This window comes from Alosa pseudoharengus, unplaced genomic scaffold (assembly GCF_046254945.1).
Source record: "Alosa pseudoharengus isolate Yale_2024_CS ecotype anadromous, Long Island Sound unplaced genomic scaffold, YU_APseudo_1.1 YU_APseudo_1.1_scf_7, whole genome shotgun sequence".
NCBI lineage: Eukaryota > Metazoa > Chordata > Actinopteri > Clupeiformes > Clupeidae > Alosa > Alosa pseudoharengus.
This window is the reverse complement of record NW_027468859.1, coordinates 37,773,217-37,790,221: the sequence shown is the minus strand read 5'-3', so window position 1 is coordinate 37,790,221 and position 17,005 is coordinate 37,773,217. Positions and strand designations below refer to the sequence as shown.

The 17,005-nt window shown below is 42.2% G+C and overlaps 2 protein-coding genes across 3 annotated transcripts in view; both read right to left on the bottom strand.

Annotated features, from left to right (window-relative positions):
• Positions 1-5,798: 5,798 nt before the first annotated feature.
• Positions 5,799-9,558, bottom strand: klf11a (Kruppel like factor 11a). The gene is made up of 4 exons (XM_076272629.1): positions 9,378-9,558; positions 7,999-8,241; positions 6,669-7,602; positions 5,799-6,545 (listed from the first exon to the last, which is right to left on the bottom strand). The coding sequence occupies exons 1-4, from the start codon at positions 9,417-9,419 to the stop codon at positions 6,250-6,252; spliced, it is 1,515 nt and encodes a 504-aa protein (XP_076128744.1). The 5' UTR covers positions 9,420-9,558; the 3' UTR covers positions 5,799-6,249.
• A 4,254-nt stretch (positions 9,559-13,812) lies between these two features.
• Positions 13,813-17,005, bottom strand: part of LOC143109099 (grainyhead-like protein 1 homolog) — a 13,180-nt gene continuing 9,987 nt past the window's right edge. For both annotated transcript variants that reach the window (XM_076271705.1, XM_076271706.1), the window contains exons 13-15: positions 16,099-16,184; positions 15,136-15,200; positions 13,813-15,006 (exon numbers count right to left, since the gene is read on the bottom strand). In XM_076271705.1, the coding sequence (XP_076127820.1) occupies positions 14,892-15,006; positions 15,136-15,200; positions 16,099-16,184 (266 nt within the window). In that variant the 3' untranslated portion in view covers positions 13,813-14,891. The remainder of the gene's footprint in view (positions 15,007-15,135; positions 15,201-16,098; positions 16,185-17,005) is intronic.

Sequence of the window (17,005 nt, the reverse complement as noted above, 5' to 3'; positions counted from 1 at the left end):
ATCGAATGTCGAAGCTGCGTTCTTCAGAATTATGTTTCTGTTTTAGCCTACTTTTACTAGGCCTAAATGTCGCTCACCTACAACAGCTCTGGAACAACGGGTTTTGGAGGAATAAATCAGATTCATTTTGGCCCAAGTGAGTTTCCAGCTGATGCTCTCACTCTAGCTCTAGTCCTTGAGCCAGAGGTTGGTCAGTACCATCTGAGGGAAATAAGTCTCATAGTGCAAGGTATACCACCCTACAGCTATGTGTTATGGAGAGATGGTGTATGGGGGACTGGGAGAAATCTTTTAAAATATGGGAATAAATTATTTGGTACGGTCAAAGCCCCCCCCCCAATACATGTTTAAGCACATCAATAACAATAACAACGTATTTATATATTGTCAATAAATGCAAGATGGAGTACACACTACATACATATTATAAATACAAATATACATTTTTGACAAGGTATAGCATAGTATTGGTGGCAGCTTTTTGTATGTTATCACCCTGTTTATGTCTATTATACGCTTATGAGGGGATATTAGATCAATAGGCTAAAACTCTTAACTCTCCTCTCAAGACTTCCACAGCTGATTATTTACATTATGTCAATTATATCTATTACTTAATTTTCTTAGCCCATTCACCTGTAAGATATTCCTCCATGGACATATAATGGGCAAACCGGCTGATAAAACACAAAAAGCTACCCCAAATGCAATGCTATCACATATTTTCTAATTCTAGGGTGGTATAGCCTACCTTGTCAAAATTCACAATGAGAGTTATTCCCCTTGAATGGCACCAATTGACCAAAATTAGGGGGTCTGGCTCAAGGACTAATAGACTACAACAACATATTATTTAGGACAATATGTTCCAATACAATACTTGGAGGATAAGACCTCATATCCAGACTGGCAAGACAGCAAGGGAAGGGTTGGAAAAGCTTGTGTCCAGGGTAGGGATTTCTAAGCCCACTTCCTGGTTGATCTTTTCTGTTGACCTTATAGATTGCTGCAGTCTGATCTTGTCCTGCTTTGTTGCTGCACCAAATTAGACAGCTTTGGATGAGCACATGCAACTCCTCCACATCTTGTTTTCATATAATGAGTAGGCTACAGAATTGCTTACTATACAAGCCTAAAACAGTGTGGCTTTTTAATGTATGTTTGATGGGGACACATTCACACTCCTCACCCACCCCAACCCAACAATGGCGACCATCACACCTCTGGCAACTCCCCTGCCCCCCTGAATCTCTGCTGCACCCCTGAAGACCAGGAAAGTACCATCCCCAGACAGAGTTTCCCCCCTCCTGTCTGTGCTGACCATTTGGCTCATCTTCACACAGTTCTTCAACAGATCCCTTGAGCTGTGTGAAGTTCCCTCTGGCTTAAAACACGCTTTATTGCAGTCCACAAGAAACCCCCCATTACAGGTCACAAAAAACGTTGAAAGACTAGTTTTGGCCCACCTGAAGAACATCACTAGCCTGACGAGCCAGACCCACATTAAAATGTAGGGTCTGGGCACTCACCGTTCGCAGTGCTCAGTCCGAGGGGCGGGATAATCGGTTGTCTTTCAAATTTCTCTGGACAGTGCTATGAGTCCCATGGTTTCCCACCATCGGAGTTGGCTAGTTCAAACTTTTGCCAACTTAATAAAAGCTTAACTCGTGTCACACACTGTTTGCCAAAAGCAACATTATCTTATCAAGTAGCAGGGAATTCAAGCCAAACCGTTGCAACTCTGCCATCAATCATTATGTTAAGCCCGCCTAACAACTCTATACATTATTTGATTGGCCTGATAGAAGTTTAATTTTTCGAGCTCACAAGCCAACGGAGAGTTGCTAGACTAGCCCTGGCAGCAAATATAATTTGTTGCCGCTAGGTAGGCTAGTGACAAATGGTCAGAAAGGGCTTTAGTTTTTGAGATACCCCTACCGGAGGTAGAATTAAACCCAACAATGTTTTTCCTCATCTCTAAGGTCTCCCATATATGAAATGGATTCTTGGCTAAAAATATTTTACTGCTAAGATTGTTAAATTAACAGATATTGTTATACACCCCAAAACCAAAAAAGGACTAAAATATATGCCTGTCCGTATTGGAGTTAAGGCATATAAATTAGTACAGATCAATCACACAAGCTCTGAGAGCTTTGGAACTTGGCATGTTTATAGTCAGGAAGTTGCTTTACCTACTAGAAAAGACTGGATGTGAAAATCTTGATGTATGGAATGAATAGAGACATGTAAACATACACCTAAAATAAGCGGACATGCAAAAAATGAATATCTATGCAGAATGTTTTCATTTACTTTGTAGCTGCTTTACCAGGGATTATCATAGAAACACATATGATGGCTTGTTGGAAAGGTGGGGTTGTTCTGAATCCAACAATACCAAATATGTAAATATAGTATGACGAATTAGGGTGTTCTGTCACTCAATGTATGAGGTGTCCAAAATGAAAGAAAACGGAACACTGGCAAAATACAGTCTCAAGTCCAAATCACATTATCAGTGGTGAGAAGAATTCACTCATTGTTACTGCAAGGTAAGTGCTGCTCTATATTTACATTTAATAATGATACATTTCATATGTCCCAGTATTAAACAATTCATATGAAACACAGATCCAATTGAATCAGGTTAACATTGGAATGGAACACCTTTATTAAAATATTTATATTCACTTTTTTCGTTAAGTCATTACTGAATAATGGAAAATAATATTGTTAGCTTTTGTCTGTCCAGACCAGCAGTGGACAGTACAGCCTACACTGCTTACTTTACCCCTAAGTAGCTAAACAGTTAGTTATAGAAACTACTTTCCCTAGCTAAGAAAGTACTTAGCCCTCTGACCAATGTTGCATGTGTAATTCAACTTGATTTGCATTTCAATGAAAATTCTGAAATGTATTTCATTTTTCCTTTTCACTAGTCTTTTGAATTATGGAGAATGTCTTACAGGCATTGGATCCAAAGCTTTGTATCATTTGTGGGAAACATTTTGAAAAGGGCAAGAAAAAAAGAAAAAAGATCCCTTTGTCCAGTAGAAGGCCTCCAACGCATACTTACCCTTGCTTAGCAGAGAGAGAGATGGTGATGTCCATAAAACTCTGGCTCCATATACAGATGATATTTCCTCCAAAATCAAAGTTTCATATCATGTAGAGTGAACTACTGCAGTAAGACAAAAATCAGTGAGCAGCAGCAAGTTGCAAATGTTGAGAGTGAGAGCACATCTGCACCAAGAAGGCTGAGTAGGGTTGTGTTTCATTTGTGGGAAGGCCAGCTCTAGATCAGAACCTCTGACAGCCAATTCGACTGGTACAGGGGCAATGTAAATTATAGGCCAAGTATAGGAATTTGCATTTATCCCATCCATGAATTAGTGAGCACACAGTGAACACAATGAGGTAAAGTACACACTAACCTGGAGCAGTGAGCTGCCTTATTACAGCGGCGCTCGGGGAGCAGTGAGGGGTTACCTGCTGGAGATACCTGCTGGATCCCCTGCAGTTTGCTGGCAAACATGTTAGTGAATGACAGTCAACATGGGACTGCATTACATCCTGCAACACCTTGACTGCAGAGACCTGGAGAACGATCCAGTATGTAGACTTCAGACTTTCTGTTTGTAAGCTCCTGAAATTTGCAAATGACATTACAGTCATTGCACTCATCCACGAGTGACGAGTGGATATCGACAGGAGGTCAAACAATGGTGCCCCTGTGCAATCAGAGCAACTTAGAGCTCAATTTAGCAACTTAGAGCTAATTTATATGACTCAAGACTGTGGAGATGATAGGTGATTGTATTAGATACCCCACAGCTCCTCCTCACAATATCCAACAGCCGTGTGTCAACTACAGAGTCCTTCAAGTTTCTGGGAACCATAATTTCTTGAGTCCAACAGCAACTCTATTTTCAGAAAGGCCCAGCAGAGGATGTTCTTTCTGCGGCAACTGAGGAAGCATGGTCTATCACAGAGGCTGTTGATCCAGTTAGTTTTACACTGCTTTAGTTAAGTCCATCCTTAACACTGCTATCACAGTCTGGTTTAATGTATATCCTAATATTTTGTCTTGCTTGTATATAATATTGTTATAGATAGATAGATAGATAGATAGATAGATAGATAGATAGATAGATAGATAGACAAAAATAGACATATAGATAGATTTAGGCATTCAGTAGCTTATATGACGCTAAAAAAAGTTTCACAACTCTAGGGGTGAAAAAGTACAATTGTGGGATGATATTCTATCCACCAGATTTCAAAATCCGCCATCTGTATGAATTTTTAATCAACTTTGTCATTAAAAGCAGATTATTTTTGCGGAACCCGTGGCCATGGGCCGCTGGCCACCAGGGTCCCCAGACCCAGAACCCCGGACCCAGAACCCAAGCCAATTCTTAAAGCAAATGTAAACAAGCCCAACAAGATGTAGTATGCATTAGTGGAAGTAATACAAATATAGGTTCCACGTATACATTGTCTACATAGCATATTGTTTAAATGCTAGAATGACACAACAGCATAGGCCTAAACCAAATTCCATGTAGCCTATTCGTTAACGTAGGCTACTTGGCCATTAAACTATTTTCTTTCTTTTTTTGACACCAGGGGGCGCACGTTTCGTTATTTTAAACAGAAACGCAGAGCTGCGAGATTTGAGAGTTATGTGCGCTTTTTCAATGAATATCAACATGGAGTAGATCTTCAGTTTTAATGTTCAGAGATTAAGTACGGTAAGATTTGCTTGAAGACTCTCCTCCGTGCTACATCAGAATAAATTAGCCTACGCATTCTGTTACAGATAGGTCAGGCCAAGTGTCTTTTTACAGTAGCCTATAAAATGCAGCCGAATTATTGGCAAAATAAAGTTAAATAGCCAAATAGCGAATATGTGTTAATTTTGGCTGTAGACTTTCCCATTTTTGCACCTAGGACACGAGCACAAATGCATGGTCCACGTTTGAGTTTACGTAATATGTAGGGCAATGATGACGGCGAAGCCCGGGTTGTTATGGAACACAAAGGAACTCAATGCCCCTGAATTTGATTGGTTCAAACTCCAGATATCTGATGGAAATTAAGTTGTGAATCGTTTTCATTGTAAATTTGCTCTGGCTATAGTTCCAATGATTAAGATGCTGATTATTTACATAAAATAGATCTTATGGATGTTTTTAATTTTGTAGAGAATTAAAAAAAAAAAAAAAAAACGGAGGTCTTGTTTTTATGAGCACCTGACCTCAACCAATGGTGAGCAATTTATTTCCACAGCAACTACAATATATTCCTTTTATAGTTTCTATAACGTTGAATTTAACACATAATAAATATCCCTAATCTTTTCCTAACTGAGAAAGTCGGTCAGTAAGGCAAATGGGCGGGCATTCAGTAAACCAATCAAAAACCTGTAACCATGTTGCAACTCTACCCTCTCTACCATTGGTCGCGCCCCCTAGTCATACTACCATAATCCAGTCTGATTTGCGGAAGCCTGTTACTGGGTGTTATGGAGAAATGGTGTATGGGGGACTGGGAGAAATCATCAGTGTTGTGTAACAGAACTCTTCATGTGAGTGTATCGTCACATATCCTACCCTCTGTTGATTGGTATTTTCTATCTTTTAAAATATGTGGAAATATTTGGTATGGTCAAAGCCCCCCCCCCCCCCATACATGTTTAGGTGATATCACTATAAAATGGTATTTACTCAATTTGCTGCATAGGCCTACTTCAACATTCAGCATTCAACAACATGCCTGTAATGATTTCACACTTTTAAAAACAAATGTTTATTAAATAATATGCAAAGCAAGACAAGACAGTCGATAGTATCACATCTATGAATACTATCCACTTACAGATTTAAGCACATCAATAACATTTACGTATTTATATATTGTCAATAAATGCAAGATGGAGTACACATTACATTCATATATAGATATTATATATACAAATATACATAGACCGACAAGGAGTAACAGTAATGCGAAGGCTTTGGCAAAAAGAGTGCATAAGTTTGAGAAACATTACTTGTACAAAAGTAAACAAAAATCCATATAAAGAAAGTATAAACAACAATGTATTTAAAAATCCAGTGCAAAGTCAGTTTGTTTTTGTCCATTGTTGGGGTAGCAGCCATTTTGTGTTTGTCACTTATGTTCCCGTGATAGATGGTCAGTGGGATATTGTCCTGAGGTGGCCCTATGGCCTAAGACTTGTTTCTAGTTTGAGGCGGGTACAAGTACACTGAGAGGAACAGAGGAGTTGGTTGAAGAGGCCCTGGAAGCAGCCATTTTATTGAGGTCACAAACTTCTGAGGTCCACGCTGAGGCCCTCTTGGTGGTCATATGTCGACGAGCGTGCTTGGTCAAGTGATCACTTCGCATAAATCGCCGGTCACACACTGGACATACAAACTTCTTCTCACCAGTATGTGTGCGCCGGTGTCTGGAGAGTTCATCAGAGCGTGCAAATTTTTTATCACAACCTTCCCAGTGACAGCTGAAAGGTTTCTCACCTGTCAAAACAAAATAGAACACATTAACAGTTAACATTGATGCTGATGGTGTATGCAGTCAATCCCCTATTTATTTCTCTCTTTACTAGAGACAGATTAGTTAAACAATTCAATTAGACCAACCTGTATGGGTTCTGAGGTGTGCCTTCAAATGAGAGCTCTTGAAGTACGTCTTTTTGCACCCGGGGAAGTTGCAGACATAATTTCGCCGGCGAGAGAAATCCACCTGTGTGGTGTTTCCGTTTTGACCTGAGGGCATGTACACTGGAGCCGGGGCCAGGGGAAGAAGCTTGGTGTTGCCCAGGGTGACAACACTCTGTGGACCGGGCTGAGGCTGAGACACGGAAGACTGAGGAACCACAAACATCACCGTCCCCTGGCCCACAGGAGAGCCCACGAGAACTTGCTGTGGGAAGGAAGATGGCGACTGAGGAAGAATGGCCTTGGGACCACTGGTGGTTTGCATTTGAACTGGAGCCTGGACAAAGGCAGAGATGATCCCGGTTTGGCCGTTCATTGGAAAAACCTGGCAGAGGACTGGAGAGCTGGAGATGGCCGGCTGGGGCAAAGTATTGACCTGGGACGGTGAGACTGCAGGTGGTGGCGAGGCAGTGGGTGGGTTGTTGATAACCTCCATCCCAGCCCAGGGGCTGCTCTGTGCCTCAGTTTGCAGGGGAACCATCGAGGACAAGGTAGCAATCCCCCTGGCCTCAGATTGCGGTCCCTGGTTCTCTGCCTCCACCAGCCTCACCTGTTGCCCAGTGGAATCAGGTGGAATGTGGGCGGTGAATGGTGTGTCTGCTGTGTGGCGGATGACACTGGTTGCCATGGCTCTGCATTGTGACCCTGCGGTTGGCTCCATGGGGGGTAACAGCAGGGCAGGATTTCCCAGGGAAGAGGTCACTGTGCCTGGCTGTAAAACGACGTGGCTGGCATTTCTACCAGGCAGAGCTGGACAGAGCCTGGGCTGTGGTAAGACTGACCGTGGGCCTGAGCAGGTTTGGACAGTGGTGGTCAAGCTCTCAGCAAAGCTGGGGCTATGAGGTGGAGTCATGCACTGTTAGAGAGAAAAACAAGTTTTGTTAAACATAAACTCATTTCTTCAACTCAGACTACATCCAATCGATTTCTGGATTATTGATTTATTTTTGTCTGTTTTGAGACATGCCTTGCAGTTCATGGCAAGACATATGATGATTTCCTTGCACAGCACACTATCCATTATAGCCTACATTATTGATTAATTCATTATTTCTACAATCACTGGTCTTGTAAGCAACCCCTACAAATCTCACATCCTTAAAAGACATAGCACCTCACAGTTTAGGTTTGACATTTTAATTCTTCACTGAAAGTCTTTATGGTGCAATGCATTGCCCTTGACATAGCCTACTTACTAGAAAAAATTAAAAGTGAAAGTAGATTTTATCATATTTGTTACAAATGATCTTACCAGTGAGGATAGGGAGACCATGTCTTTGGGGGACTCTGTGACTTCAGAATGCAGTACCAAAGAGTCACAGGAGTCTGAGGTTGGAGTGAGAGGGCGTGGTTTGTGTGACCTTTGAACCCATGAGCTCATGCAGACCAGGGCTTCTGCAGCTTCCAGATCATGATGCTCCAGAATGCTGGAGCAGGACCTCTCACTGTCGTGCCGGTTTCTCTCCATTTCCACAGCACAATAAGTTGTATCTACCTGAAGGGGTGCAACATCAACAAAACCTTTGTTATTACAGCACAAATCTGAGCTATGATTTTAACAGACATGGGAGACCAGGGAGTAATCAAATCTAGCAACCCACTACTCTATTCAAGAATTTTCTTTTATCAGACAGTAGTTGAATGCAGTGGTCTATTCAAAGCATCAAAACAGTCTGATTGGTCAACTCTGGCGCACAAAGCACTTCCTCTTCTTCATACTACGAGTAACACACTATGACCCTCTAGTTGCTCGGTGGCCTGCAAGGTATGTGCTAAATGCACAACTGCACGTAGAGCTCCAGCCGCTCAGGGGCGGGAGGTAGAACGGAGATTGAGGGGGGCGTCGGCACAGCTCGACAGTTAGCGCGGCAACACCCAGCGTCTCACATAACATTTGACTGAGACTGGGAACCTCCCATCTCCAAAAATAGATTAAACAGTGACGTGCTCTCTAACCGAACAGGCCATGTGAGTGCAACGGCGGCGGTGGTGCAGGGGTGGAACCGCATCAGGAAGTATTGAATTAAGGTTACACCTCCATTTATTGTAACTCTCCAATGCCAATAACAGGAAACACAATGTTAAATATTATATATAATAAAATAAAAGCATGCTGCCCATAACTCGGAGGCCTAAATGGACGCTCTTCAACAGCCTAACATCAATGTCTCCCCATGATAAAAACAAATTTAGACATTAATCACAATGATGAATAAAGTAGCATACACACAAATTCGATTTTTAATGTTACGTATTTGAATGTTAAATTATATTTATATAGGAGCGGGGCCTTCATGGTAAATGGCAAAAAATGCGACAGCTGAATTGCAGTGTTCACTTTTAGCTGCAATAATTTAGGAAAGGGTAGTGACCACAGAGGTACTACATTTCTTTTTACCAAGTTGCATTAAGAAGGTTTAACAACAACAGTTTATTGTTGACCTTAATAAATACAGTCCCATAAATTGCAGTGAGGATATAGAAATAGAGGGGGTGTTTGTTTGTTGCAAGTAAACTGAATAGCCTACATTAAATCGCAATGGTCAATGCAAAACAATGCACATTCAGCCCAGCACAGATGTGCAAACAGCAAACTAAAACACTTTCCGTGACCAGTTTTTATCAACTCACCCGACAGGACTCCGCGACAGGACCTGACGCAAAAGTCAGCATATGGAGCAACACAACCTCTTGTCAAAAGTCAACAAAAGGAGAGAGACAATTGCTCAGCGACTCCGTTCCGTACGTCCTGAGCTCATAAGTGAAACCACTATAAGCGGCAGGGTCCAACCTCAGCTGAGTGAATCAAGTGAGGAGACGTAAAAAAAAAAGTCTCAGGGAAAAAAACAGAAACAAAATTCATTGCAGAATAGCGGGTGGTAACATGTTACCAATCAAAAACAAAGGTGTAGCGGCTGTGAGCCAATGGGAGGGAAGGTAGCGCGTGATCAGTACGTGATCGTGGGCCGATTGGAGGAAAGAGGGTGCGTGGCTGTTGGGGGGCGTAACTTAGGAGTCAGCGGTGTCAGAGTAAACCCGGTGAACTCGGTTCGCGCAAACTGGGGGAAAGGTCGGAGCGGCGAACAAGCGGAATCGTGAGATACTTGCACGCGTCTGGCTTGCTATGCCAGGAAAACGAGACATGCGCAGACAGAGAGCGCACAAAGTGCTACAGTGTAATCGTAGCGCTTTCCTTGAAATAACATAACGACAGAAGTTACAATGTGTCGCCTACTATAGACATGGGGTTTGTTCCGCAGAGACGCAGTTAGTCCTGGTATTTCAGTTCATTGCTCAAGCAACAGATAACAGGCTACTTGGCAAATACCCTTTTTTATTTTTGTTTTTTGCTAAATTATATACTTAATATATTAACAAAGAACCTAATCGATAACTATTAAAGGTGATCCAAACAGCTGGAAAATAGAGGTTATGCTATGTGTGATAACAATAATTCATTTTGTGTGACCATCTTAATGGATTTGCAGCTCACCTGTGGAATATTTAGGCTAAACATGATTTGAAATGCATCGCAGATTTCCCGTGCCAGAGTTATTGACCACATCACAGACCATCAAATTTTCCACTTTTGATAATAGCTCATCTTAAGTAGGCTATAGGTTTAGCTGTTCTTTGGGCCTCATTTGTTTGATTAGTGAATTCCTAACAGTCCACCAGCTGTGCCTGTCTTGGAGCTTTACAAGACACGGATGAGCTAAACAACCATCAGAATCTTAGAGCTGTGAAGGAGAGCTCAAGATCTTTGTTGTATAGCTGTAATTTGACTATAGGCAACACAGTTTGTTTTATTCTATAGACTATGTATAGCATTAGAGGAACCTCACCAATTCTATCAGAAACTTTAGTAATAGTCTTCAGAAAATGATCTTCCTTCACACACACACACACACACACACACACACACACACACACACACACACACACACACACACACACACACACACACAGACAAACACACACACACACACACAGAGACAAACACACACACACATACCATAAATGGAGGGCTACCCATTTGAGGCAAAGGGGAGCAGAAATGTATATTCCCCTCACCAATGAGAGCCTCTCCCTTTCAGTCCAAGAGGTTCATCGAACAGTCCATAAAGCTATTCTTAAAAAGCCTATGATCATAGCTAAGACTGTTTTCAAGAGAAACTGTCTCTGCAGTTTATTTTGGCATGGGTAGTTTACCAGAATGAGCCTATTCAGCAGCTGTGATTTTTTTTTTCAAATCATTTTATTGACATCAGGTTTTATCATGGGTCTCTTTTAACATCTAAAAGTTTATTCTGGTTTTGTAGGCTATATTTAATTCATTTTTGTGTAAGTCTGGGCAATACAGGGGTGTTTTGTGAAATCCAGACCTATCAAATGGTCTTTAAACAAGGAGTTCATTGTTCCGCAAACCGCCCGCCAAAACATCAGTTTTAACTTCCTGTACGCAAGTGACCTACATTTTCGGTTTTACCTTGTATAGTCATGCTTTCGCCATGTATGGGTGTGTCACGTATGAGGGAGTTGTAGCAGATAAAAACAAACAGCGTAGCCAGAGTGGGGGTGAGCCGCACCATCACTGCCATCCATAACCCTGACACCGCCGCTGGATTACATGCTGATTGGGTAGCTGTTGTCTTGGAAACCCAGACACATGTGAGGCATACCATAAGCTTGCCAAGCTCTCTGCTGAAGCTGGGGGAAGGAAGAGGCAGGATTGGTGCACATGGGGGTGGTGGTGGTTGCGTGTGAAGGAGCCATTACCAAAACAGAGGCTGCCTGGTGAATGAAAAAGCGTTGCTGCAGGATATGCCATGCAAATGTGCCTAGACTGTTTAGCAAGCACATAACCCCGCCCTTTGTATGGCTATAACTCATTGACAATAAACCCTCGTGTGATCTGATCAGGCGGACCTGGTCAAACCACTACATCAAGCTCTTGAAAGAATTTGCTCAGAATGAAAAGCAACTGTGTTGGCCATTAACAAGGGAGGGGAGATTGGGATCTTAGTGTCTCATTCCTTAGTGATTACATGGGGAAGGAAATGCACTTCTGCAGCTAATCCCGACCAGTGTCCGGATCAAAAAACACTGCATGGTCGCAGCATTCCGGCTTTCCTAAAGCAGTATTATCGCCTCAGTTGCATGGGCACACGAAACACACCCACTCCCAGCAAGCTGCTCTTGCTTTTGAGGAACTATGAAGGTTGTGTCATGTTGTTGTGACAGCAGCGCTGTTACTGAAGGTCAAAGGTCAATGGTCATGGCTAATTTTGTTTTTGGGTGAAGGACATTTCTGCCTCGCAAAGCTCTAAAGCACTTCATACACCAATACAACAATGTTATTTAAATTCCCAATCATCTGGCCCAAATCTGTATTATCTAAATAATTTAAAAGAAACAAAAAGGGGATATTTCCCTTAGTCATTATACATAATTTAGTGATCCTACTAATGCAACATAGTAAATAGGCAAAACCCAAAACCCTGACCACAGTATAGTAAATATCTTGTCCCATAGCATAGTTAGTTGGGTATAGTTGGGTTATAAAAATGACACATTTTGTTGTCATTGTTATTTCTTATCCATTATATATATATATACATAATGTTATGTTATACATCATAACATATAACATATCTTAAAACATATCAATAAAGGATGGTTTTTATGGAACGGCAGTACTGACCAACTCAATCATATCCTCAGGCCAAGTGTCCAAAGCTCCAGGGGTTTGGATGTTCAGGAATTCATGTCGGGTGGTGTAAGAGTGGTGTGTGTGTGTGTGTGTGCAGGGGCCCTGGCAAGGGGCCTGCCCGAGGGGTGAAAGGGATGGTGGGAGAAACGACAGCAGCGGGGAGAGCTCTCTGTGACAGATGTAGCCCCTCTATCTCCCACCACCACCCCTTTGTCCAGACTCCACCCCTGGGGGGCCTCAGCCAACTGCAGTGGTGGGGCGCTTCTCCATATGGAGGTAGACTACACATGTTTGAGAGTCTGTGGGTGTGTGTGTGAGCCTTTTTGTGCACCAGTTCGAAATGACTGACAGACAGGCATGTGGTGCCGAGGGTGGGGCTCGGGTATGTAAGTTGACCCTCTCCACAGAGTGAGGGAGAAAGACGACAAAGTAACAAAAACCCTGAAAGTTTACACAACAACAAAAAAAAGAATAATTAAACTTACATGGTTTGTACAACTAAGTGACAGTGAAAAGAAAGTTTTCAGATTGCTCTCTCTCTCTCTCTCTCTCATACGAGACCCACGTGCCCAGCCTCGCAAACTGTGTTTCTAGAGCGGAACTCGGCCCAGTTCTTACTCAGCGTTATACAACCACTCACACACATTCTGTCTCTACTTAGGTCAGCACTGTGCTTGCCAGAGGGAGCCGACCCAGCAGCCAACTCCAGCCTCCCGGCCTCTACCACACCCAGCCCACAAACACATAGGCGGCAGAGCGGGCTTCACCGAGTCAGGAACTTTACAAAGATCTGCTAAATTACACCGACTTGACTAAACGACTCAGCCTGCAGGCACAGACAATATTTTGCTTCACCTATACAGCACATCTTTGTTAATTCATAAAGGCGTGGAGCAAATAATGTTGGGCTTTATTTGGTCCATGCCCAGATGTGCTCTCATTATACTGACTAGCTTAGAGAACTATAGCAGCATGAGAGCAGTAGCAAAGCAAGGCCCAAAACGGTCCTCTAGTTTAAATTCATCTGGAAATCGCTAGTGAATATTTGAATGTTATTAGACCTGGGTCATACTCTACGTCCTTCCCTATTTTGATACCAGCAGTGTCTGTCCAGCTGAGGCAGCCACACACAGGATTTTTTTTTAACATCACGTATATGGATGTGTCTCCTGAGGTTCAGTTATCTTGCCAGCAGGATTCCAAATGCATCACAAAAACAGATAAGCGTCTAGAGGCTTTTGTTGGAGGCCGGGCACATACTTCCTGTTTGACCCCAACCCCCACTTTCCTCTCAAAAAAGGGAAAGAACAAAAGTGGGGGAAAACATTTAACCTGATAATATCACAACAAGAATGAGAACACAAAACTGGCCTTTATTCATCAAAAGACAAAAAGAAAGGGGGCTAGCACATAGATGTGGAAGGATGTCATTCCTTCAGAATTCAAAATACAGATATTGTTGACAGAGTATAAAAACATGCATGGCTTATAGGGTAAAATGAAAGAAAGTTGAGAGAAAATAAATACAAAATCTTTAAATACTAGTAGCTCTAAAATACAGACTGTTTACCTCAAACATTAATAATGGTAAGCCAATAAGGTATTCTGTCAGAATATGACAATATAAATACTTAGTATAAATACATTCACCTATTTATTTTAATACTTTCTGACATATGTATTTACACTGATATTCTGATATATTTCTAACAGTAAAATGTAGTTCTGTAGTTGCACATCCACATAAATACTGTGGGCCATCAACCCTGTGCTTGTACACTGAATATCTTGTGTACTTTTCATCATATAATAAACGATATGGTGCAACAAAGAGATCCAATTTCATGGCGCATTTCTGACAGGCAGACATGATATAATCAAATCATATAGACTTATTGTGTTGGATATACAGCTAAAGAACCATAGTTTTCTTAATGTACAACATTACATACCCTCAATAAAACACGCTATATGCACACACTTCTCATATGATGATATGTAATTGCTGATCTGACGTATAATGCCTCATCTGACCTATCAACACATCTCATCTGAAATGACGTCACATTACCAGCTGTGTCAAAACAGATTAGTTTACATCACAGTCAATATAAACAAAAACATGTGCCCGTATGGCAGAGATGTACTCCCTGAGATTTACTCCCTAAAATGAAAACACAAACACATATACAAGCGCACAAACGCATGTGCACACATGCACGCACACACACACACACACACACACACACACACACACACACACACACACACACAAACACACACACAGAAAAATGCTACTCACTCATCTCAGCATATTATCACATATCATCTGATCTGCAGTGTAAACAAGGCACACACTTAGTGTTTCCATTCCTCTCGAGTATGGTCCATAGCTCTGAAGCCCCTGACCGCCCCCCCCCCCCCCATGCAGTTCAGATCTCCGTCAGCATCAGGGAGAATGCGCCCCTGTCCTCCTTTAAGTCCATCTGGAATGTGTCTTCGTTGGAGTAATGCTGCACTATGTTGTCGTCCATGTTTACTACAATCCTGAAGAGACAATGGCGAGATGTTTTGGTTACTGAATGAATTTAATGAATGAATTTATTAATTTAAACCGCTTAACTTTTACATTTGAACATCTTTATTTCACATTTTTCAAGACATTGTTCATCTTACCCTTTTTTGCATTTCTTGTAAACCTTTGATACTTTTTCCACCGGCAGATGGAATTTGTCTGAAATCTGTAAAAACAAAATTCAGGATTTTAAGAAATACACTTTATGTAAGATTTACAAGGTTGACTATACCCTTGTCTAAAGAGAAAGCACAGATAGACTGGAACATTCCACTCTATAGGAAGAGAACATGGGGTATAGTAGCTTCCGTTCGTAGGCAAACAGGAAGCTATTCTTTCTGTCTGTTACATAGGGGGCACTTGAACCATATACAGAACACACATTTGTAAAAAGAGGCCTGCTAGTTAACAAAAAAATACTATAATGAACATATCTTGTACCTCTTACAAATATCATGGCAATATTACTGGTGTTTACCAAAGCTGCTGTGAAAAACACACAAATACACAGAAACAGAACGTAATGCTTGATTCTACATGCATGCAAGCACACACACACACACACGCACACACACACACACACACACACACACACATGCACGCACACGCACACTCACGCACACGCACACGCACACACACACACACAAAGAAGAAGAACAATATGTCCATACATTCTGACATGTCCTTACACAGAAAAAAAAGCAAAGGCACTAATGTCAGGGGAGGTGTCTGGACACATACTGTTTCTGGCAGTGGCGGCCTATAATGATGTATGTCTGCCAATCACAGCACAGCCTGCAGCAGGCTACACAACATACCCATGCACCAACACACAGACAATCACCAGCCCACGCATCGACAGCTTGGGGTGTACAGATTCTAGGCTGTCTGTCAGAAAAACCAGGAAAACCAGGAAACACACCAATATAAAGTAACACAGACACACACACACACACACACACACACACACACACACACACACATCACACACAGAGGTAGGCGTATAACATGCTGCGTGTCTGTCTGGCAGCAGTGCGATATGGCGGCGCGTGTTGTCCACTTACTGCTTGCAGCAGGCCGAACAGAGTGGGCGTCTGCAGCAACACGGCATCAAACACCTCGTCTGTCTCCTGACGCACGTACAGCAGGACTGCAGAGGAGACACACACACATCAGTACCAGCAGGAACAAACACACACACACACACACACACACACACACACACACACACACACACACACACACCATCATAGAATTGCATAGCACATACACAGAGACACACATATACACATCAGCACCAGCAGGAACAAATACAAACACACACACACACACACACACTTTCACACACAAGCATTTAGCCCCATGATCATCATAGCACAGCACTCACATAGACACGTGATAACACACATGCATACACACACCTCATCAAGATCTTTAGATAATAGCTCAGCACACAGACAAAAACAGCCTCTCATTTTGTATGTCCCACACTATAACACTGTCATATTCATAGGACAGAGATTGTTGCTAAGAGGAACTGTTCCTCTGGAGCACGAAAAAAGAAAGTAGAGTAGAAAAAAGTATTTAGTATTTAGTGGGAGGCTAATGATACCTTCTGATTCACTACAAATTCTGATGTTTTTCTGTGTGTTTGCTTCTTCCATATGTGTGTGTGTGTGAGAGAGAGAGACACACATACAGAGAGAGGGAGTGAGGCGATTGCCGTGATACTGGTCTCATAATTGACATGTGGGAGTCAAATAGTTTTGGGGTTGTCAGGATGCATGTGTGCTGCTGTGTTTGCCTCTGGTTGGGACTTCACAGAGGTGTGTGGATGTCTGCCGATGTTGTAACCCAGCCCTCATGTCAATTAAGGTAAAATTACACACTGAGATCATGCTCCACATACACACACACACACACACCCACACACACCCACACACACACTTACATACCCCCACCCACATGCAG

Excerpts from the sequence above, each read along its gene's own strand:
- klf11a (XM_076272629.1), bottom strand. The coding sequence starts at position 9,419 with ATGCTGACTTTTGCGTCAGGTCCTGTCGCGGAGTCCTGTCGG. Across the intron at positions 8,242-9,377 it reads CTGTCGCGGAGTCCTGTCGG|GTAGATACAACTTATTGTGC; the intron begins GTGAGTTGATAA and ends GCACCCCTTCAG. Across the intron at positions 7,603-7,998 it reads TGGTCTCCCTATCCTCACTG|TGCATGACTCCACCTCATAG; the intron begins GTAAGATCATTT and ends TCTCTCTAACAG.